Source organism: Sarcophilus harrisii, chromosome 3 (genome assembly GCF_902635505.1).
Source record: "Sarcophilus harrisii chromosome 3, mSarHar1.11, whole genome shotgun sequence".
NCBI classification, from domain to species: Eukaryota; Metazoa; Chordata; class Mammalia; order Dasyuromorphia; family Dasyuridae; genus Sarcophilus; species Sarcophilus harrisii.
The window spans coordinates 484,139,714-484,164,408 of record NC_045428.1 but is presented as its reverse complement, the minus strand read 5'-3'; the positions used below and the strand labels follow the sequence as shown (position 1 = coordinate 484,164,408).

The 24,695-nt window shown below is 37.6% G+C and overlaps 1 protein-coding gene across 1 annotated transcript in view; it reads left to right on the top strand.

The window, feature by feature from the left end:
- Nucleotides 1-432: 432 nt before the first annotated feature.
- Nucleotides 433-24,695, top strand: part of EXPH5 (exophilin 5) — a 98,572-nt gene continuing 74,309 nt past the window's right edge. Inside the window, exon 1 of the mRNA XM_003764258.4 lies at nt 433-687. Within this exon, the coding sequence (XP_003764306.2) occupies nt 569-687 (119 nt within the window). The 5' untranslated portion in view covers nt 433-568. The remainder of the gene's footprint in view (nt 688-24,695) is intronic.

Genomic DNA, 24,695 nt, shown 5'->3' with positions numbered 1-24,695 from the left:
TAATTTCAAATATTTCCCTTTTGTTGTACTGCCTTTATCCTGGAGACTTGTAGGCATCTGTTGAAAGGGAACACTTTAATTACAGATCTGACATGACCTCAATTCCCTTTTAAAATTCTTCTAATAGCCATGCTTGGGTTCTGCTACCATCGAGCAGAGCCAATGCAAACACTTCCATGTCCTGTATTTAAAGCAAATATTTAAAGTCTTAGCCTTCCTTATAGGCAGAACCCAGGTACAGAATGTTTAACAATCCTAATTAAGGGGGTGGAAGGAAAAAGTCAGGTAGGAACCCGCCCCTTTCCAAAGAGATTGGCTCCCTCTCCACCCCTGGAGCCTCCCTGGTGAGTCTTGGTTGGTCAGGCACAGAGAATTGTGTCATTAAGGTGTTGTCAAAATGAGCCCCGTAGGTGTGGGTAGTGCCATAGTAGTGTGGTTTCAGACTCTCAGAGGAAGAAGGCTTACTATTGGCTATGGGACCAGGCTTATGCCTTTAATGCCTCGGACAATGTCAACTTAGCTGGAGGCGCCAAAGGACTTTAAATGTCAATCCTACACACCGAAGAAAATGACCCAAGTTCCTGAGGGGTTTGATTTCAGTTTCTTAAATGATGAAGAAGCCAGGCAGATCCTTCAGGTCCTGGAGAGAAACGAGGAGCTCCAGAGGGCAGAGAAGGACAGAATCAGGTACAAGGAGAATGGCTTTCCCTTCCTCTGTGCTTAGATGCAGTAGGGCAGGAGCAAAAAGCGCCCACAGGTTTCCAACGTACAGACGCATCCGCATTTGGGGGTCCCCTCTGTGAAATCTGGAAGAGCTGGGCTTGGGCATGTGTTCGAGGGCGGAGGAAGCTGGCCGATCTGTCCTGGGATCAGCTGCCCGGCCGAGCTGACACGTTTTACCATTATGGGCACTTCCCAGCAGCCATAGCTGCCTCTGCCCAGTGGGGATGCTGGTGCTGCTGTGAACCCCGGCCAGCAGAACTTGGCCTCTGGGGGCTGAAGGAGGGTGGGGATGGAAAACTGGTGAGCAAGTCTGAACAAATGGCAGGTTCCTTGGGAAGACAAGTGGGGAGGATCTGATGGGGCTGCGTAATTTTAAAACTCTGGGCGGCATCTTGGGATTGCAGCCCTGGAGGGCACCCGAGACATCATCTCCTCCAACCCTCTCGTTTTAAAAGTGAGGAAAGTGAGAAACCGGGAGCATCGCAGTCTTGCCATACAACCAATTTAATGGCTGCTCTTCGTATTTCCTCTTTTCTCTCTTCTTTTTCTCCAAATCCTTGTGGTATAACAGCTACTACTTATATACCCTGTAAAGTTTTGAAAGTTTTTCACAGACGTTACTCATTTGATCCTCCCAACAACCTTATAAGGAGATACAAGTTTTATTATTTCTATTTTATAGATGAGGAAACAGAGGCTCACAGAAACTGAACTGTTTATAATCACACAACTAGTAATAAACATAAATAGGATTCAAATGCACATAATTTTTAACAATAATGCTTAACAAAAATGTTATATTGATGTCTTTCACTGTTACATTACTCTTGCCTGATAGATAATATTCCCTTCCTTCATCTCTTTATAATAAAGAAAAACAGTGTAGCAAAACTAATCAATACAGCATCTACAAAATCCTATCCTGGTTGTCTCCAGCCTCCTTATTAAGAGGAAAGAACCAAATTTTTTGTCTGCCCTCTGGGATCAATATTGATCAGTGTATTTGAGTTCAATTAATTTTTATTGTTATATTTATTTATTGTTATTGTAATTGTATTGTATATAGATACATTGTTCTCTTGCCTCTGCTTTCTTTGTTCTGCCTCAATTCATTCATATCTTCCCATTTTCCTTAATTCTTCATATTCAGTATCCCTTACAGAGCAATTATATTCCATTGATTTATATACCACAATTGTTTTTAGCCATCCTTCAATCAATTTTGTTTCCAGAAAAAAACTGTTTGTGGGGTCGTTTTTTGTAAGTTTGACCATGAGATTTATGTCCAACAGAAGAATCACTGGTTCAAAAAATACAATTGATTTAGTGGCTTTTCTTGTATAACTTTGAATCCTGAATGATTGTACCAACTTCCAATTTTACAAACAGTATGTTAGTGTGCCTATCTTTCCTCAGCTCCTCCAACAATGACTATTTTAATCTTTTATATTTTATCATTTTGCCAACAATAAGCATGAGAGGAACTCTAAGAATTGTAACTTGCATTTCTCTTATTAGTGATTTACTGCTTTTAAAACGTGGTTATTGTTATTCTATGTGTCTTCCTTTTTTTCTGAGGCAATTGTGGTTAAGTGACTTGACCAGGGTCACACAACTAGGAAGTGTTAAGTGTCTGATGTCACATTTGAACTCAGGTTCTCCTGATTTCAGGACTGGTGCTCTACCCACTACATCAACTAGCTGCCCCTCTGTATGTCTTTTGAAAATTGCTCAAATCCTTTGACCATTTGTCTAATGAGTCAGTCTTAAATGTGTGTCAATGACCTATATATCTTGGAAATCAGATTTTTATCAGCATGCTTGATACAATTCTTTTTGTATGCTCTTACCAGCGCCACTACTAATTTAGTGCCAAGGTCAAGACTGACTTAATTGAGTGTAAAGAGCACTAGGCTATGAATCAAAGAAACCTTTGAAAGAAAAATTTATAGTACTAAACTTTGCCACTAACTAATCATGTGATCATGGATAAATTTATATCCCTTCTTCTCTGGACCTCAGTCTCTCCTATGTAAATGATTGATGAGAATAATGTCTAATATCTCTTTTTACTAATATTTTGGGTTTTTTTCTTTCCAGCCAGATCTCTTTATCCTGAGATTTTCTTTAAAATAGCTGGGGATGTCTCTCCTCATTTATTCTATTCATCTTAAAATATCATTGGCCTGGAGGGATCATCTACGGGTAATAACAGCTTTTGCGGGTTTAGCTTCTCACTATATCAGGGTCACATATGAGCACAGGAGAAGTAGCTTTTCATTAGGTCTTTTAACATTCTTCAAATCATTCACATGATTTCAAACTAAGAAATTAATTCCCTTTCCTCTGTCATGTTCCCTCTCATCTCTAAAGACACTCTCTCTTTCCCTCTCCCTCTCCCTCCTTCTCTGTCTCTCTGTCTTTGTCTGTCTGTCTTTTTGTCTGTCTGTCTGTCTATCCGTGTGTGTGTGTGTGTGTGTGTGTGTCTCTCTTTCTCTCTCTCTCTCTCTCTCTCTCTCTCTCTCTCTCTCTCCACACACACACACACACACACACACACACACACACACTGCACCTGGAAATGAATGAAATCCTTCCTCACTCTCAAAGACAGAACCTCAAGAAATCTCCATGACAAATAGAGCAGTTATTCTTGACACCCTAGGAGTGGATAGATGCTTGGCTAGACTTCACTAAATCCTTGCTAATCTTTTCTGTATATAGGAAACTGTCTATAGGAACTCTATAGAATTTCACTTTTGACAATTCTACACAAAGCAAGGTGCCTAAATGATTAGTTTCTAGTCAATGAAGATCAAAATGAGAATTTCGCCTTGGCCAGCAATACTGAACTAACCAGTTTTTCTGCTGGGGAAGTCTTGGGTAAGCCTCAGCATGACTTTGACATAAGCAAAAGCTTCTCTTGTTGGCAAAAGAAGGAAATTAAACTTGTTACACTCAGTGCCCTGCTTGAAATGTAGAATTGGTTAGAATTGATCATAGGATCATAGATTCAGAACTAGAAAGGATCTCAGAGCTCGGTTTACTTTACTAATGAGAACCTGAGGCCTCTGGAGGTTAAATGACTTGCTTTCAGTCACATTAGTAGCAAGTGGCAGAGTCAGAATTTGAACTCAGGTCTGTGGACACTAGAGCCAGCCCTCTTGGCCCTAGACCATCCTAAAATGAACTATTACTTAATATCCATTTGGAGAAATGATCTTTATGCTCTAGGTCAGGGGTCCTTAAATTATGGCCCGCGGGTCAGATGCAGCAGCTGAGCTCAGTTATCCCTCTCACCCAGGGCTATGAAGTTTCTTTATTTAAAGGCCCACAAAACAAAGTTTTTGTTTTTACTATAGTCCGGCCCTCCAACAGTCTGAGGGACATAGAACTGGCCCCCTATTTTAAAAGTTTGAGGAACCCTGCTCTAGGTCTTCAGACTGTTCTGGCACCAAATAACTTATTTAAAATATTAAAAATATTTAGTAATTTTGATGGTAGAGAAGCAGAGAATCCACTGAGTCCTGACATCAATTTTTTGCTAGGATTAGGGTTGAATTACCTGGGGAAATAGACTGTGTAGCACCATACTCTGCCTCCATATTGATGAACTCTTCAAAAATACCTTCAGTTCCTCAAAAAATGTAACCCCATGGAATTTGGCTCTCACAGTCAGGATATTACATTATAGAAAGAACCCCAGAACTTTATATCATAAGAGCTGGAAAGGATCTTCCAGATTATCTAATCCTCTGTATTTGATAGCCAGGAAACTAAACTCAGAAGGGTGAAATAAATTGCTCAAGATTACAAAGGTAATTCATAGCTATCAGAATTGGGATCCAAATCCATTTCTTTCAATTAAAGTACAAAATTGGAGTTCATAGAAGTCAAGTAATTTAATTGTAGATAACTAATTAATGGCAGAGTAAGAAGCAAAAACTAGATGTCCTGAATCCCATTTCTGAAGCAACTATGATGTAAGAAAGAGAGAAACAGAAACAGAGAAAGAGAGACAGAAAAACACAGAGAGACATAAAGAGGCAGAAAGACAGAAAGAGAGAAAGAGAGAGAAATGAACCCCCAAAAAAGCTTCCTATGGAATATGGGATTTGAGCTGAGTAAGGGAAGAAACCAGGAAAACCAGAAAATGAATCTGAGGAAAGAGGGGTATTATAGGCATAGGAGATATCTACAAAAACTTGTCTAAAGATGAAGTCTTAAATATGGGGCAAAAAAGAAGACCAGGATCACTGAATTATAGAGTCCATAGAGGAGTAAAGAATTATAAAGCTTTATTAAATATGAAGAAATTCAGGTTACTAAAGGTTTTAAATGTCAGAGGAGTCTATTTGTGATTCTGGAGATAATAGAGATTCATAGTTTTTATTGTACAAGGGAGTAATGGGACAGAATCACACTTTTTAAAAATCACTTTGATAGCCTAACAAGATATGGATTGGAATGGGAAGAAATTTGAGGCAAAAGAACTATGGAAGAGTCTGCAATAGAGTGGTACCAATTTGAGTAGAGAGAAGAGGAAGTAATCAAGAGATGTTGTAAAGATAAAAATAGCAAGACTTGTCAACAAATAATGTATGTAAACTGAACATAGGTGAAAATTTGGGGTTGATATCAAGGTTTCAAGATTGGGTGACAGAAAGAAGTATTGGTACCCTTGTCAGTAAACACAAAATTGGGAATAGGGAAAGATTTTGGAGAAACCATTATGAATCCAATTTTTGATATGTTGAGTTTAATATTTAATATAATATTAATATTATTGATATTTTTTCAGGACATCCAATATAAGATTATTCAAGAGGCAGTTGGTGATATAAAACTAAAGAGCAGTTTCAATTTGAGGTCAGAAGAGAGATTGCAGAGGGTTTAGAGAAGAATAAGAGAAAAAGAAGTAGAGACACTAAGTGTGGACAGTTTTCTCAAGGAGTTTAGCCATGAAATGGAAGAGAAATATGCGATGATAGCTAGCAGAGATGGATATATTTTTTAAGCAGCAGGGAAGCAACTAGTAGATAAAAAGAAACTGAAGACTAATGAGAATGGGAATTTTTAGGACAATCTGTTGGAGAAGAATGAGATGAAGGGTACATGAAGAATTTATCTTGGAAAGGACTACTTCCTTATGTGAGGCAGGTAAAGGAGGAAATAATGAGGGAAGAAATATGAGTGATAAAAGATGAGAATAGGAAAGACTCAACTTTTTCACTGAAGAGGCAAAGTCTTATCTTAGAAGATTGGAAAGGGCTTCCACAAGAAGCTTGATGAGGAATGAAAAAGCTTGGAATAGCCGCTAAATTGAGAGGGATAGCAAATAGATTAGGGAAGTATAAAAGGATTGCCTTAAGGGCCTAGAGGAAACTAGGTAACATAGATTTGTTGTGGACCAAGTCAGACTAGTTTCATGATTTTTCTCCAATTCTATTCATTAGCATGTGAATGATAGCAAAGGTAAATGTAATCTAAGACTGAGTTCCATAAGGCATAATCAACGACAGAATAAGGGGGTAAGGACTTGAATGTATAGGATAGTCTTTATAAGACTCAAGATAGGGAAGAGAGAAAACTAGCCAGAGCAGGGATGATGACTGGAAAAGAATTGAGAGGAGGAGGGATTGGAAGTCACATTGAAGATGAAGAAGGGTTTATAAAACCAACAGAAAGATAGAATGATGAAAGATTATGATCAGCTAAAGGAATTTTAGAGTTCATTTACATGGAAGTATTTAATCTGGATGAAATGAAGAACATAGTCCTGGAGTTTGAAAAGTATTAACATGTGTGTTGAAATATTAATGTGTATGTTGAAGTCCTATAGTGTGTGAGGAGTAAGATTGAATAGAAAATTTGGGAACTAATCACAGAACTCATCAAAGAAGGAAGAAGTATGTACTAGGGGTCATTAAATGACAATTTCCAGAATGTTGACTGGGACCACAAATTTGCTGCCTAGAAGAAGTGATTTCTGAGTGCTGGTGAGAGAGACTCTAGAAATAGAAATGAGGAGCAAGGAATCTTTGGATTTCCCACCAACGATGAACTAAGCTGTGAATGAAAATGTAACATATACTGGCATACATGGCCAAGGGTTCAGTATCATCAGAAAAAAGTTAGGTCTCAACAAGAGTCATAAAATAGAGGGATTGGGCTAAGAAAGAGTTTAAGATGAAAGCAAGTTTGTTAACTATGGACCCAGCATTTCAGAGCACACAGTGAAAAGAAGATGGTCAATCTTGAGTGGAATGATGAATTAGGGAGGTTAGATTGATGGGGATGAAAATGAAGGCGCAGGCAAGTGGGACCTGGGAGAAGAGGTTTGTGCAATTATAGCTGGGGTTTCAGAAGCTTTGGCTTGGGAAGTTTAATAACTACTGAGGAATCAATCTAGGCAGACTATCAATGCTTGGAGAAAGATCTATTGGCTGTGGCAGGACTATTCAAGGACCTCCTTCCTTCTACCAAGCTCTTCATAGGTTATAATGTTTTGTCATATAGCCCAAGAATCACACCAAAGGCAGGAGTTTCTTCCATGGGCTCCCTGACAGGTGGCAGACCACTGAGCCATGGTTTATCTATTCCAAATAAGAGGGAACTATGGATTTTCAGCCCTGTACCTTTATAAGCAAACCATAAAATTACTTTCCTTTTCATACAAAGGACACTTGACCCTATTTTTGCTTTGTTCCATTCTGTTTCTCAACTGGCTTGTATTATAAAGGGGAATTGAAACTGTGTTAAGGTGATAGTCTCTCCAAGGCATGATTTTATACGCCAGTTTTGACATTATCTTGTTAAGGAAGCAGTACAGGACAGAAAAAAGAGGCATCAACTCTGAAGTCAAAGGCCCTAAGTTCAAATGCTACTTGTGATGTTAGCTGTTTAACCTTGGCATTAAGAAATAATGGACATAGATTTTGCTTGATTATGCATGTTTGTTACAAAGACTTGTTTTTCCTTTTTTAAACCAGTGGGGGATGGAGGTGGGAGGGAGAGAATATTAATTTTGTTAATTTAAAAAGGAAATATCTTTTGTAGTTTGTTCTTAGCATCTGGCATACAGGAGGTATTTGATTAATGCTTATTAGCTGACTAATTGAATTAATACAAATTATAAATACTATTGCTAATGCACTTTACTCTTTTCCCTCGTAGAACCTAACTGTGTTAGGCAAATAACAGATTCATTTTACACTCAATGAAAATTTAGCACTTATTTAAGCATCTACTAGTCACAGGCTCTGGACTAATCCCTGAAATTAGAAAGGTAAAAAGAAAGATAAAAACCAATTCCTACTCTCAAGGAGTTTAAAGTCTAATGGGAAGATAACTATTTACAAACAAGTTATATAGAGAATCAATTAAAGTTAACCAACATAGACAAAGCACTAGAATTAAGGTGGGGGGTATGAAGAAAGGCTTCTCATAGAAGGTAGAATTTTAGTTAGGACTTGAAGGAGCTCCAGAGGCCATGCCATGTAAGGGGGGAGAAAATTCCAGGAATGGGAGAGATCCAGTAAAAATGGTCTTGTTCAAGGAACAGGTAAGAGGCTGGATCTCTGGATCATGAAGGGAAGTAAAATATAAGAAGACTGGAAAGATAAAAGGAGCTCAATTCTAAAAAACCTTGAAGGCCACCCAGAGGCTTTTACATTTGCTCTCGGAGGTGATGGGAAGTCACTGGAGTTTATTGACATAATCAGTCAGCCCTGTGCTTTGTCAGCTGAATGAAGGTGGGGACAGATTAGACCTTATACCTGACACCTGTATTCTTGATGCTCTTCTTGGGACCATTCTACTAAAGCACAGGTAGTAAATACGGTAAAGAGAATCAAAAGAAGTAAAAGAATAACTAATGTTTTGAAAAAAATAATCTGAACTTCATCTGCATGTAATCATGCATATGCATTGATATTTAAAGATAAAACTCTTTTTATCTGGGTTCCTTCAGGCTCATCTTCTGGGCCCTCACCATCTAGCTTTGTTTTGATCTTCCTTTGAACCCCAAAAGTCACCATCTTAATAAAAGTCACCAGGGTGGTGAACCCAAAAGCTTCTCCGAGAGTTGAGCTACAATCAACTCATAATAATGGTTCCCAAAGGAGAAATGAAGCATTGGACTCCATCCCCTGTTGTAATATTTTTAACCTTTTTACTCCTTCAGGGCTACCCATGATATTTACTATAATCTAATTTCATCCATATTACAAGCATTAAGGAATATTGTGGTGAAGCAGTGGGGAAATAAGAGAGAGAATATAAGGGTGGGATTCGCCCTACTGAAATTTCAACTAAAAGAGATATATTTTAAGATGGAAAAAAATAGCTAGAATCAGAGACTTTAAGCGGATGAAAAACTGGAACAAACTTATTTGGCAAGTCCTGCTTGTGCTCTGACTTAATCTTTGAAGTTTCATTTGAATGAGAAATCTCTCCGGGAAACTGCTGAAGGTGCCTCAGGGTACTTTGTTAAATGAAGGGGATGGAAAATGTCTCTAAGCTAAGGTGAGCACAGTAATGAAAGCAATTAGGAGCTTAGAACCAGTAGAAACCTAGAGATCATCCTGTTCAAACCCATCATTTTATAAATAATAATTGCTAGTATTTACAGAGCACTTTAAGGTTTGCAAAGTGCTGAACAAATATCGCATTTTATCCTCACAACAACTGGAGAAGGTAGGAGCTCTTATTTTTCCCATTTTACTGAGGAGAAAACTGAAGCTAAGAAGGTTAAGTGACTTTCTTATAACTTATCTTATAGTATATTATACACACACACACACACACACATATTATATATAATATAGTTATCATATGAGATTAAATTTGAATGTGGGTTAACCTATCTTTGCAAGATAAGGAAACAGAGTCTCAAATAAATTATATGACAATCACCTACCTGGTATAGATATGGTACCTGGTACCAATGAACTGGAATAGTTCATTGGATAGAGTGTCAGCCCTGGAATCAGAGAGATCCTTCCCGAGTTCAAATCTGGCCTCAGTTACTAGCTGGGTAAGTCATTTAACTCTGTTTGCCCCAATTCTGTAAAATGAATTAGAGAAGAAAATGGCAAATCACTTTAATATCTTTCCCAAGACAACCCCAAAATGGGGTCCTGAAGAGTCAGATAGGACAAAAAAGCGGCTTGAACTAACCTGTACTTAGTGGTAGACAGGGACTAGAACGCAGGCCTTCAGATTCTTAATTCTTTGCTGAACATTTTCCCTCACAGGAAGAAGAAAAGGTGAACTAAATAAATTGGAGCTAATTTTGACAGAATCTTAGCTGCCTATCTTCTATTGCCTCTCAAACTTAAAAGGGTCAGTGTAAGGACTGTGCTAGTTTGTTCTCAGCCCTATTGTTACCTGGTATTTTTGTGCTATATGTTCTGTAGAATTTAATACCTTTATTTTCTCATTTCATCTTACAAAACCTCTGTGAAATTGGTAGGGGAGGTATTATAGCTTTAGAATCACATAATGTCAGAGTTAAGAGATTATCTTGTCCAATCTCCTACCCCATGCTGCAATCCTCTCTATAGACAAGGCTTAGCCCAGTACCCAGCACACAGTAAGTATTAATAAATGTGTACTGATTGATTGAATGCTTATTGATATCTCCAATGGTGCTTATCTAGTCTCTGCTTGAACTCTGCTATGTTAAGGAACAAACACCTTTCTCCCTGAGTCAGTTCATTCTGTTTTAGAACTATTTTAATGTTTTTTTGGAAGTTCTTCCTTATACCGGCCCAAAATTCATGTCCCCATAACTCCCTGGTTCCTGATTTTGCCCTCTGGAGCTCCAGTGATTACTTTATTCCTCTTCTACATGCCAGATGATTTGGGGTTTTAAAACAACAATTAGAGCAACATGTACACATTAGAGCAATATGTACACATCTTGTTTCTTTTAAAAAGTCACATTCCTCCTAAATCTTGTCTTTTCTAGATTAAATATGGTCAATTATTTCAGCTATTCCTTTGGTGACATGATTCTGAGTTTACCATGATAGAGACCCTCCTTCAATCACCTTCCTAGCATCTTGAGCTCAGTCTTGACCATACATAATACCTCTGATATGATCTGAGGAGTATAGAGTATGATCACTTCCCTCATTCTGGATACTGTGCTGCTGCTACCAATGTAGCCAGTAGTTTGCCATTAGTTTGGTGTTTGTTTTGTTTTTTTTTCTTTTCTTTCCTTTTCTTTCTTTTTTTTTTTTTTGAGCAACTAAATAATGCTATTTATTAGTTTACTTAAGTTTACAGTCAACTAAAATTCTTAAATATTTTTGACATGAGCTACTTTTAAATATATCTTACCTTGTCTTATTCTTATGCAATTCATTTTTTTAACCTTGCAAGACTTTATATTTTCTGTATTGAATTTCATCTTCCTAGGTCTGTCCCATTGTATTGGTCTGGATTAGTGACCAGGTTCAATTCTTTTTGAATCTTCACAGCATTTTTTCATCTCTCCCAAATTCATGTGACCCAAATATTTGAAAAATATGCCTATGCCTTCATCCAAGTGCTCAGTGAAGAGTAACCAACTTTAAAGATTTCTGGCAGAAATTATAAATAAGTCATATTTATAAAGCACTGCAAGGTTAACAGCATTTTTCTTATAAAAGCCCTGTAAGAAATACATCATCACACAGAAGAAAGAGCTTAGGATGTGGCATTTGAGAACCTGAGATCCAATCTCAGTTCTATCCCTTACTACCTGTATAGTTAGTTTTTTCTGGAAAGTGAAGGAGTTGGACCCCTGCCCTCTAATATCCCATTAAATCTATCTCCTATCATATTGAGATAGATATTGAATGTATTATTATCCATGTTGTTCAAATGATAAAACAGGTTAAGAGGGTTGAAGTAGCTATTTCACAATTTTATAGCTAGCAAATGTCTAACAAAGGAGAGAGAGAGAGAGAGAGAGAAAGAGAGAAGGGATAAGAAGCGAATAGAGGGGGTGAGAGAGAAAGTGAGAAAGGAAGAAATAAAAGGAGAGGGGAGAAAAAAAGAAGAAAGAGGAAAAGAAAGATGGAAAAAGGGCATTTCAGGCAAGGAGAACAGCAGGTGAAAATAGCCTGAAGATGGAATGTCTCCTATAAAGAACAGCATAGAAACACTGGATTACAGAGGGGAATTAAATATAAAAAGAATGGAAAGTTAGGAAAAAGCTAGATTATTAAAACCCTTAAAACTCAAATAGAAGATTGTATATTTGCTCCTGAAGGTAACAGGTAACTAGGGTTTATTCCATAGTGAAGGTGACATGGTCAGTGTTGAGCTTTAGGAATATCCTTTAATAAATTGAATAGAAGATAGACAGGAGGAGAGAATTAAGGAAGACCAATCAACAGGCTATTCTAACAGTCTAGGTATGAGGTGATGAGAGCCTATGCTAAAAGAACTGTGCAGGAGAAAAAGGGATGTATGATGATATGGCAGTAAAATTGACCAGATCTCTTGAAGCCAGCTTTTGTGTTCCCTATTTTGGGGCTATTTCTACCACCCAGACAAGGTTATTCCTTTCACTCCATTCCTGTCAGTGGACTTCTATATTCTGGTTTCTGGAGACCTGCATAGAACTGTTATAGAGAAGGAACACAATCCTTTATATAGAGTGGATACTTAAGGAATGCTAATTAGATTGGATTAGATTGGCAAATTAGATTTAAAACATCTGCCTTGTCCAGTGATACTCAATCTCCTGTATAATAACAATAATGAAAGTTTTCATTTAAGCATTCTAGTTTTTAAAATATTTTCCCCAAATTATCTCCTTCAATCTTTACAATATCCCTTTGAGGTATTATTACCACAGTTTTTAAGACAGTTCTTGAAATCTAGCCCATAAACACAACGTCTGTTCCTCTACAAGAATGAAGGTTAATCAACAACAATAACAACTCCACTTGTACAGACTGAGCTGCACAAGGTTAAATGACTTGCTTAAAACAGCTAATAAATGGCAGGATTCATTCTTGTAATTATTCAACAAACATTTTAATAAATGTCTCCTGGGAGCCATGATTCTGTGCGCTAGTCACTGGAGATACAAGGGCAAAAATGAAACAGTACAAACCCTCAAAGAGCTTAACATTCTATATAGGAGAGGGAACATGCACACAGATAAATAAAGAGATTGTAGAAAGATTAATTTTTTTGTAGGAGAATCAGGATTGCTCCTGTGTGAGCCTTGGAGAAAGCTAGGGAGTCTATGAAGTGGAAATGGAGGTGGAGCACTCTGTTTCAGGTGTAGGACACAGCCTAGGCAAAGGCAGTCTGAATGAAAATGGGATGGGATGTACAGTGAATAGCAAGTCAATTAGGGTGGACAACTTAGCACATGAATGTGAGTAATGTTCAGGTAAGGCTGGAAAAGTTAGCCAGAACCAGATTGTGAGGAACTCTGCCAAAGGGAACAGGTTGTATTTTATCAGTAGGGAGCCACTGGACCTTCTTGAGCCATAGAATGATAGTTAAATGTGGATTATCTTGGCAGCTGCATCTGGAGGATGGATTGGTCAGAGATCTTGAACCAAGTCCAATTGGGAAGTCATTATGATGGTTTAGGTAAAAATTGATGAAGGGCAGATGGGAGGTGGTGAAGCAAGTTGAAATCAAGGTTTTAGTTTGTTTAATTTAATGGATTTTTAAAAAGTGTTTTGATCTTATACAAAATATATTTTATCAAGTTCCTATTATGGCCATGGCATTGTGGTAGGGCTCTAGGTACAATGAATACTCTTTCCACTGCATCTTATCACACTGTCTTCCTATTAAAACTTGCCTGCTCCATTATACCTCTCTAAGAGTAGTGGGCCTATTTTTTTGACCTTTGGTCTTTTGAGATAAGCTAAATTACAGAAAGTTTAGCAGAGAGCAACTGAAAAGAAGCAGTTGCCACAGGTTTTCTCAAGAAAGTTAGCCATAAAAGAGGAAAGAGATAGAGGACAATAGTTGGTTAGGAAAGTAGGATCATTTTTTAAAGGATGAGGGAAATGTGCACATTTGTAGGCAAGAGAGAAGAAAGGAGCCAATAGACAGACAAGAGAAGAAATCAGACAGGGCTTGAAATATCCATGTAGAGATCATAGTTTTAAATCTCATAAGTGGATGAATTCACAGTAAGTGGAACTTATTCCACTCCTAAATTTGAGATGCAAACACATTAAAAAACCTGTATCCTGCAGCCAACTAAATGTATACCAGACTTTACAGACCCTAATACTGGTTCTTCAGAGAAAACAAGGAAATAGAAGCTAGGCCTGGGGAAGGAACAGATGAAAAAAGAAAAGAAGGAGAAAAAAGTTATATATTTTTAACAATAAAACAATATATTTTAAAATGGGAATAATAATAATGTCTCACTTTTCTTACTTCCCATGGTTCTCATGAGGGTGGAATGAGACACTATATTGTGAATGTGCTTTTTAAATAGTAAGGCATGCTATAAATTGTTTTTATTTTACTAGTCTTACTTTAATGCTTTATAGTAATAGGAAGATGAGCCTAGATTCTTAGTTGTTTTTTTTTATTTTAATAGTATTTTCTATTTCCAAATACATGCAAAGATAATTTTCAATATTCACCTTTGAAAAACCATGTGTTCAAATTCTCCCTATTCTCTCTTCTCCTCCTCCCCAAGAAAGAAAGCAATACTAAACATATTTCCATATTCATCATGTTGCATAAGAAAAATCACACCAAAAGGGAAAAAAACATGAGAAAGAAAAAAATCAAGTAAACAAACAGCAATAACAACAAAAGGATGATTCACATTCAATCTCCACAGTTCTCTCTCTGGGCCTTTCCATCCCAAGTCTATTGGAATTGCCTTGAATCACCTCATTGTTGAAAAGAGCCAAGTTCATCACAGTTAATCATATAATCTTCTTGTTAATGTGTACAATATTCTCACGTTTCTGCTCACTTCATTTAGTATCAGTTCATGTAAATCTTTCTAGGATTTTCCAAAATTAGTCTGCTCATCATTTCTCATAGAGTGATAATAATATTCCATTACATTCACATACCATAACTTAATTAGCTATTCCCCAACTGATGGGCATCCACTCAGTTTTCAGTCCCTTGTCACTATAAAAAAAGGCTACTGCAAGCATTTTTGCACACGTGGGTCCTTTCCTCTCTTTTATGATCTCTTTGGGATATAGACCCATTAATGGTCTGGATCACTGCTGGATCAAAGAGTATGCACAGTTTTATAATCTGTGGAGCATAGTTCCAAATTGTTGAGCCGAGGTTCTCAAAAGCTGAGTGGGCCGAAGGAACACAATCTCTAAAAAGTCCTACAAGACTGGAAAGGCTTGGGGAGAAATGCTTCCCATGTCTGTAATCTGAAAACATACCTAATTAAGAGTGAAAGCTCCCCACTGGGAGGATTGTTGTTACATTTATTTTTCTGTCCCAGAATCCCACAGAGAACCATGTAAGTAAGCCTTAGTGAGTCTCTCACCAGCAATAATAAAAAGAAAGTCTATACTGATAAAATCCTTGAAGTATCAAAGTATTTTTATACTTCTCTCACATGAGAGAAAATTGCAGAGCCTTTTAGACTAACATAAGATCAAATGCCAGCAGCAACACAGGGAAGAAAGAATGCTATTCTCCCAGAGTCATTAAGACCATTGTTCTGTGTTGAAATGCATTTTACTCCCCTGAAATTTGAAGGACCCATGGGGTCTCCTAGATTGCGGGTGGCAAAGTCAATTTAGAGCTCACCTCAAAACGTGTACCAGCTGTGTGATCCTGGGCAAGTCGTTGAATTTTTCTGATTCTCAGTTTCCTCACCAGTAAAACTGCATAATTATAGCATAGTCATAGGGTGATTGTGAGATCAAAGGTGATAACGTCCAAAAGTATTAAATAAATGTAAATATTATTATTGTTATTATCCTTAAGATTGCTCCTGAAAATATGTGTGAAGGCAGAAGTGTTAATAATAATGATGCGGTTAGAGAACCAAATGATGCAGTCAGTGGCCCTGCAGAGAGTAGTGGGAACCCCTTTGGTCAGCGCAAGTCCAATGTGAAAGAATTCACAAACCCGAAATATTAGACTGGCAAAAGGAAGTTTATTGTTGGCACTGAGAAGTCAGCTTTTGCTAGGAAGACTGACTTCCCAGTGACAAGGTCCTGGCAGAGAGTAAAGGTGCTAGCAGAGAAATCCTGGCAGAGAGATAACAGAGGTGTTAACAGAGAAGAGAATGTCTTCGCAGTGGGCAGGGTCCTGGCAGGCAGCTATGCCAAAGAGAAAGAGAGGTCCCTTGACAAGGCATGCTCCTGCTTTGGGCCTCTGCAAAGAAATGAGCCCCAAATTGCTCTTTAATGGGAAATCTGACACTGAAGTTTCAATTGAATGAAATTCCTTCAATGTTGTCACTGCCTCCAGGCCTAGATTCCCAGTTGAATAAGATTACTTAAGTTCCAGCTAAGTAGGAGTCCTGGACTAATTTTCAGTTCAACAGAGGGTGCAGCTACTCAACAGAAATATCAGGTCCAGATCTCCAATCTTAATGAATTTAACTGCCCCGAAGAGTGGGCCCCTGTCAGGAGAGTTTCAGGGCTCACCCCAAAAGTCAAGAAGAACAATTTCAGGGTTCACCCTCATCAATAACAACAATAATAATAACTAGCATTTGAATAGCATTTTAACATTTGCAAAGTGCTTTATATATGGTACCTTTTTTGGTCCTTAAAACAATTCTGGCATGTTGATTTTCTATAGATAAGGGAACTGAGACAGAGACTTGCCCAGTAAATATCTCAGTCTAGATTTGAACTTATATCATCCTGACTACAGGTACAGGACTCCATCCACTATACTAATTGTCATTCTAGAAATGATAACAAGTATTTTTCAGAAGAAATTGTCCTAATGACGCTTTATATTTCAAAACTTTAATACCTTCTTCCCTATGTTTTCAATATAATCACAAAGAAGAAATGTTTCTTCTCCTACCTTTTCCCGTGGAAACCTTAAATGTCATCTAGTCAAATGTCTTTGTTTTTCTGCTGGGGAGACTGAGGCCCAGGGTGCTTAAGTGACTTGACCAACATCACAAAGAGAGTAAATGACAAAACAAGTATCCAAACGCAGGATTTCTGACTCCAAATCTAACACTCTAATACTACACTGCACAGTCTCCTTGGAGACACCCAGTGAGTCTCTGTTAAGAAATAGTATATCATTAAACATATTTAACATGTATGGGTCTACCTGACATCTAGGGGAGGGGGGGGAAGGAGAGGAAAAGTTGGAACAGAAGGTTTTGCAAGGGTCAATGCTGAAAAATTACTTATGCATATATCTTGTAAATAAAAAGCTATTAAAAAAATAGGATTCGTATATCAGTCTTTGAACTATTCCTGCACATGAAAGGTTTGACTCATTGTCACTTGATATCATTAATAACAGCTTCCAATGACTATGATTCTAAAACAATACTTTTTAAAATCAACATTGCATTTCTTCTATCTGGGCCAGAAACAAAGTAACTGGGCAATAATCCTTTTTTACAAAAACTTAGCCTTTGCTTTGCTTTGAAGACTGATATGAGAGGAGACTCTATTCTTTTTGGAACAGCTTTTTAAAAAAGTTTTTCCTGATATCAAAATCAATTTTTTCATTTTCCTTACTTTGTTTCTGTTTTTATTCTCTAGGGAGTCGATTAATTAATCAGAAAGTATTTATTAAGCACTTATGTGCCAGGCTCTGTGGTAAAGACTAGAAATACAAAGAAAGACCAAACTTGTTCCTCCCCTCAAGGAGCTCACATTCTAAATACAGGAGACAATTTGTAAATAAATGTGAGCATATAAAGTACATGGAAAGAAGACAGAAAGTAAACTTTAGTGCACAAGACTCCAGTAGCTAGGATGAGATGGATGAGGAGATTGGGAAAGATAGCAGGTGGTATTTGATCTGATTCTTGAAGGAAGCTAGGGATTCTAAGAGATGGAGATGAGGAAGAATAGCCTTTTAGAGGAGAAGATCATTGCAGATATGGGAATTAGCAAAGGCCCAGATGATATCAAGTGATAATGAGTCAAACCTTTCATGGATAGGAATAGTTCCACAACAAAAAGGGCTTCCACAAACATTTTTGTACACATGGGTCCCTTTCCCTTCTTTATGATCTCTTTGGGATATAAGCCCAGTAGTAACACTGTTGGATCAAAGGGTGTGCACAATTTGATAACCTTTTGAACATAATTCCATCTTGCTCTCCAGAATGGCTGGATCAGTTCACAGTTCCACCAACAATGTATCAGTGTCCCAGTTTTCCCACAACCCCTCCAACATTCATCATTATCTTTTCCTGTCAAGTTAGCCAATCTGTTGTGTGTAATGTTAGATTTGTCTTAATTTGCATTTCTCTGATCAGTAGTGATTTAGAGCATCTTTTCATATGACTAGAAATGGTTTTAATTTCTTCATCTGATTGTTCGTAACCTTTAACCATATAATTTATTCTTTTTTAAAAAATGAACTAAAGAGAACCAGAAAGAGCTTATCATGTTGCCAAAGTGACTTATGAATCAAGCTAACCTTCATTCCTTTGATCACAGAAAGCTCATAAAATACTTGAGGTTGAAGCTAGAAATATAATCAAGATGAATAGTAACAATTTCTAAATTTAGACATGATACTTCTAAATTTAGGCTAAACTAGTGTTCTTCAAACAATTGCCAAATTCCAGTGGAGGTTGCTGAAATCATCTATAAAAAGTCCAATAGCTATTGGGTGGTGGTTGTTATATATTGTGAGGTATATAACTAGGATTCAGCTTCATTCTCTTTGTTCTTCTTCCAAAACTCTCAGACCTGCTGTGATGTCCAGGCATTTGTATTCCTTTGGCAAGTTTTGAAAATTGGGCCCCTATATGTCACTCTTCCCCCAAGGCTGCATGTTTACTTTTTTAACACCTGGGGTCTGATTTATCATGAAATAAATACTCTGAGAGAATAGAATTTTCTTGCATTGAAAATGTGCCTTTATAAAAGTAAGATTAAAGTGTCCCTTGTTGAAATTCTGCTTGACCTTTGCCTCTTAGCATCCCAAGCCTCCTTCACAGCTCATCCCAAGCACTACTACCTCTTCTATGAGGTCTTTCCTGATTCCTTGACCATATTACCTTGTGTTTACTTTACATCTATTTATACATACTCAGCTATGAACATGTTGTTTCTCCCAATAGAATGCAAACTCCTTAAAGCATGGGCTGTTTTGTTTTTATAAGCTCAGCCTGTAAGAGTAAAAGCTTAATAAATGCTTGTTGAGTGAAATCCCTTTGCCTGTTGTACTTTAGACCTAACTAAGAGGAATAGACTAGAATTTATTATTTGCTTTTTTGTTTTGTTTTTTGCTGAGGCAATTGGGATTAAGTGACTTGCCTAAGGGTCACATAGCTAGGAAGTGTTAAACCTCTGAGGCCAGATTTCTCATGCCTCTTAATCCTTCATTAATTTCTCATCCTTCTTAATGCTAATGCCTTCTTTCTGAGATTATATCCAATTTATCTTGTAGATATATTATTTGTACATATTACTTGGAATATTGCTTCTTCCACTTGAGTAGAAGTTCTTTGAGAATAGGAACTGTCTTTCTGAATAGAGCATCAGGCTCTATTCTATTCAGGAAGACCGAGTCAAATAAAGCCTCAAACACATATTAGCTGTGTGATCCTGGACAACTATCATTTGCCTCAGTTTCTTCACCTATAAAATGGGAATAATAATACTACCTACCTTGCAGGGTCATTGTGAGAATCAAATGAGATAATAATTATAAAGCACTTATCATAATTCCTGGTATGTGGTAAATATTATATAAGTATTAGTTATTATTATTATTAAATTATTTATTATCATTATTATTTGTAACTCCAGCACTTAGTGCAGTGAAACATAAAAGGCTCTTAATAAATATCTATTGACTAGACACTATTCAGATAATTTAACAGATATAGACAGAATGTTATCAGAGAATCATGGAATCACAGAATGAGTATCATAGGTGAAAGTGATCTTTGAGATTATTTAGTCTAAAACCCTTATTTTATAGAGGAATTCTAAAAAATCCTTTCATTTCATAAGAGGGAAACTGCAAAGGAAAATTAGAGACTGGTTACTTAACTGACTGAGGATTGATGTGTATAGAGCAAATTTGGAAAAAAAAAGAAAAGAAAAGGAACTTTAACAACAATTTAGTCTCTGCTCTCAAGAAATTTAAAACTTGCAAATGCAGATAATTTTGATACATATCATTAATTGTCACTGTATTTGCACATTTCCTAGTTTAACTCTGTCATTTTAAATATAAGAGGACTAAGACTCAAAGAGGGTCACAAAAATTGTAAATGACATTTGAAATTTGAGACCACGCTCTCTGATACTAATATTCTTACACCCTTTGCCTCTCACAAAATAGGTATGAAACTAAGGATTATGTGACATCAGAAGGGAAAGTCATTACTGACCAGGAAGGATGAAAGAAGATTTCATTGAGAAGGAGATTTTGAGTGCAAGGGAGATAGGTCTCTCTAGGCTGCCTCTACTTTGTCTTTTCATAAGGACAAATGCCATTCAAATAACTTGTATAGTGAAAAGTTGTCAAATATCTTTTATGCGTTCCAAATTTACTTTGAACATCTAACAAAGGAGGTGCAAGGATCTTTTATAAAATCTTTTTTTTTCTACTGGAGCAAAAAAGGAAAAACCAAACTTCTGGCTATGCTACTGACTATAAAGTATTTGTGTTTTGTTCTTAGTGGTACCAGGCTATCAAATCCTAGGTTCCAAATTGACTGACTAATTTATACAAAATCCATAGAGCACGACCAAGTCCCCTCAACCAAACTGAATATATTTCCTATGTAACAATGCTCCACTTCTTCCAAAAGCATTTTAGGACTCTAAATTAGTCAAGGATTTTTTGTATCTCAGCAAAAAAATAAAAATAAAAAAATTTTTTAAAAAGTTGATTGACTCAGTCTAAGCCTTGTTAACTTGGTTAGTATCTCTGTTTGACTGGCTCAATGGTGTTTGCACCTGATAAATGTATCAGGGGATACCATCTCACTTTAAGTGGGCTGAAATAAATAGGTTGATCAACTCAATGACTCCAAGTGGCACAAAGAGTGAACCTTCAAATTGTGCACGCAAAAAGTCACCATGGGGCAAATGGAAGTTTTAAGCACAGCCTGATATTGGCAGGAAGGTCTCTGTTAATCCCAGCTCACCCAAACCCCTCTCTCCTGGAATCTCCCCCAAGCTGCTACCACAAATCTCCTTGGAATTTACCAGATAGCAGACATTTCTTCTGTCCAATTCATATCCTGTCATTGAGCTTATAGAAATGATTTCTCTCCTACTCTAGCTGAATAAAAAGCAACTAAAGCTAGTTTCAGGGCCAAAATGAATAAAATCACTTTTGTCAATCTGAACAGAAGATGACAGGTCTGCTGAAGCAGCAGCTGCTGTTGCTGAAGGGAAAAAAAGTCAATGATCTGAAAGTCCTTGGGCAGTCTGCCCATCCTCTCAGTCCCTGCAATTCCTTTCCACTTGATCAGGCAGAATCACACCCCCACCCGCCAAACCTCATATCTTGGGTTATTAGGTGAGGTTTTTCAGGTCCTTTCCTCCCCACTCTCCTCCCCCCCCCCAGCAGGCTTTTGATATTTTAGTGGCCAAATAAATTAAAAGTTCATATCACAATCAGATTTTTGAGCTCAGGACCAGATCATGTTGGCAGCAAAAACTTTAAAGTCTCAACAGGGGAAGGAACAGCAACAAAACTCATATCTATTTGTTTGTAAGGACAAATGACACTTTCATCAGTATCCTTCATTCTAGCCAGGGAAGCTCTCTCTTTGTTCAATGCATTTGGACAGCCTTGGGGCTCATAGAGTCCTTCCCCATTATAATGTTTCACCATCTGTATTCAGAGTGCTATCCTTGGGGGTATGGGGAGTTTTAAGAAGGGTCATGGACAAGGTCCTTACTCTTCAGAAGTTCTTTTTTTTTTTAGTGGGGGAAAGAGAAGAAATGGAATGAACACAAATAGAATTAACGAAAGCATGACCAAAGATACATTATATTACCATCTCTCACTGAAAAGGAATTTTATGCAACATTTCCCAACTCAAACTATACACTGGACATACAAAATATCTGAATTGGACTTGGACTGTATCCTGCAGTCTCAGTAACATCTGCTTTTCAAGGCTCAGGGAGCAGGGGCCAGAACTGAAGAGTATGTGAGGACTGCAAATGAAAAGAGAAAAATGCAAGAAAATGGCACCAGTCCTCTCTCTGTTGCTCTCTCTGTGTGTCTCTGTCTCTTTCTCTATCTTTCTGTCTCTGTCTGTCTTGTCTGTCTCTGCCACCATTTCTGTCTCTCTTTCTCTGTCTCTGTCTATCTCTCTTTCTCTGTCTCTGTCTGTCTCTCTCTGCCCTTCTGTTTGAATGGCTTTCTCTCTCTGTCTCTGTCTCTTGCTCTCTCTGTGTCTCTGTCTGTCTTGTCTGTCTCTGCCACTATTTCTGTCTCTCTTTCTCTGTCTGTCTCTCTCTGCCCTTCTGTTTGAATGGCTTTCTCTCTCTGTCTCTGTCTCTTGCTCTCTCTGTGTCTCTGTCTGTCTTGTCTGTCTCTGCCACTATTTCTGTCTCTCTCTGTCTCTGTCTGTCTCTCTTTCTCTGTCTCTATCTGTCCTTCTGTTTAAATATCTGTCTTTCTCTCTTTCTGTCTCTGTCTCTTTCTCTCTCTTTTTGTCTCTCTCTGTGTCTCTGTCTGTACTGTCTGTCTCTGCCACTATCTCAGTCTCTCTCTCTCTCTGTCTCAGTCTATCTCTCTCTGTCACTGTCTCTGTCCTGTCTGAATGTCTGTCTTTCTCTCTGTCTCTTTCTCTATGTGTGTGTGTCTCTGTCTGTCTCTGCCACTATCTCTGTCTCCATCTCTCTTTCTTTCTGTTTGTCTCTTCTGTCACTGTCTTTCTCTGTCTCTCTGTCTCTATCTCTCTTTTTTATCTCTGTCTTTCTCTGTCTCGGTGTCTCTGCCTCTGTCTCTATTTATTTCTCTCTGTCACTGTCTCTCTGTCCCTCTGTCTTAATGTTTGTCTCTCTTTCCGTTTCTATCTCTCTTTTGTCTCTGTCTCTCTGTCTCTTTCCCTTCCTCCTTCCCTCTACCACCCCGTGTGTGTGCGTTTGTGTGTCTCTATCTCTATCTGTGTATCTCTCTCCCTTTCTTTTTGTCTCTCCTTCTCTCCTGCTGAAATTAGTAAACTTTAAGAATAAAGATCTTTTCTTTGTAAAAGTTTTGTGAAATAAATATATATGTATGTATGTATGTATATATTTGCCACAGACCACAGTGCTGGCCTATAGGCCAATGTAAGAAAACACAAAGGACAGAACACTGGATTTGATGTCCAAAGATCTGAGTTTGGGTCCTGTCTCTGCTGTTTACTAGCCCTGTGACCTTGGGATAGTCCCTAACTTTTTTAAGCCTCAGTTTCCTTATATATAAACTAAGGGCGACAACCCAGGTATTGCTTACTGGGTAGGTGACCATGTGAGTGACAAGAGGTAAATAGCTTCAAGTATTTGAAGTATTCAAAATATTCAAAGTTTGAAGTATTCAGAGTATCTTCAAGTATTTGAAAGGCTGGCTTGGAAGAAAGGTTAGATTTCTTCCACTTGTGCCCAGAGGGCAGTTATAGGAGCTGTGAAATTTTGTCTAGATTCAAGGAAAACCTTATAATCTGTTGAAGCTGTCCAAGAGTAAAATGAGTCACTTTGGGAGGAAGCAGTCTGTCCATCATTGGAAGTCTTCAAGAGAAATCTGAAAGACTGCACTGGGGAGGTGGCAGAAAAGATACTTTTCTTGGCCTGGGTTGAATGAGGGTAAATCTTACCACTCTGAGATGGTTTGATCCTGAGATAATGTGAAAATGTTTTGTAAATTGTGAAGTTCTATACAAACATAAGGGATTGTTATGAGGATTAATTTTGTGGGAAGCAGCATTGTTTAATCAGGAAGATTTGGGTTCAAGTCCTTTAAAAAATACTAGGTGCTTAATGAATATTGCTTGATTCATTGATTGACAAGTCATTAAACCCCTCAGTGCCTCCATGCGACCAGCAAGATCCTAAGTAATATACTCATTAATCTTTTGCATAATGAGGGAAGTTTCTAAAGTTCTAAACCAAGACAAATTATTATTATTATTATTATTGATATGGTAGAAAAAGCAATGGCTCTGAAGTTAGAGAGCAATGAGTTCAGATCCCACCAAATAACTAGATTTCAGTTTCCTCTTCTGTAAAATGAGAGGGCTGGACCCTTTCCAGCTTGAGTTTTATAATTCTGTGATGTTACAATCAGAAAATATCTACAGAAATTCTTTAAAATCTCAAAGGTACCAAGGCAGAACTGGGGAAAGAAAAGGATTAGTGGCTTCTTGCAAAAGGAGAGAGGTCCTCTATTCTCTTCCTCCTTCCCCATGGCACCTAAAGAATACCTCATCCTTGTATTGGGACACCTGTCATTCTTCTAGCAATAGGGAAGGAATGAGAGGACAGGGGGTACGGTGGATGGAATGCTGGGCCAAGAGTCAGGAAGGATCCTCTTCCTCAGTTTAAATGGGGTCTCAGACACTTAGTAGGTATGTGGTCCTGGGCAAAACACATAACTCTATTTGCCTTCATTTCCTAATCTATAAAGTGAGCTGAAGAAGAACATGGCAAACCACTCCTATACCTTTGCCAAAAAAAAAAAAAAAAAAAAGAAGCACAAATTGGTTTATAAAGAATAGAACATGAGTGAAAATGACTGAGCAACAATAAGAGGATAGAATCTTAGAAATATATGCATCAGGTTTCCAGAAATTAATTTGTGTACCACTTCCTTGAGTCTGTCAG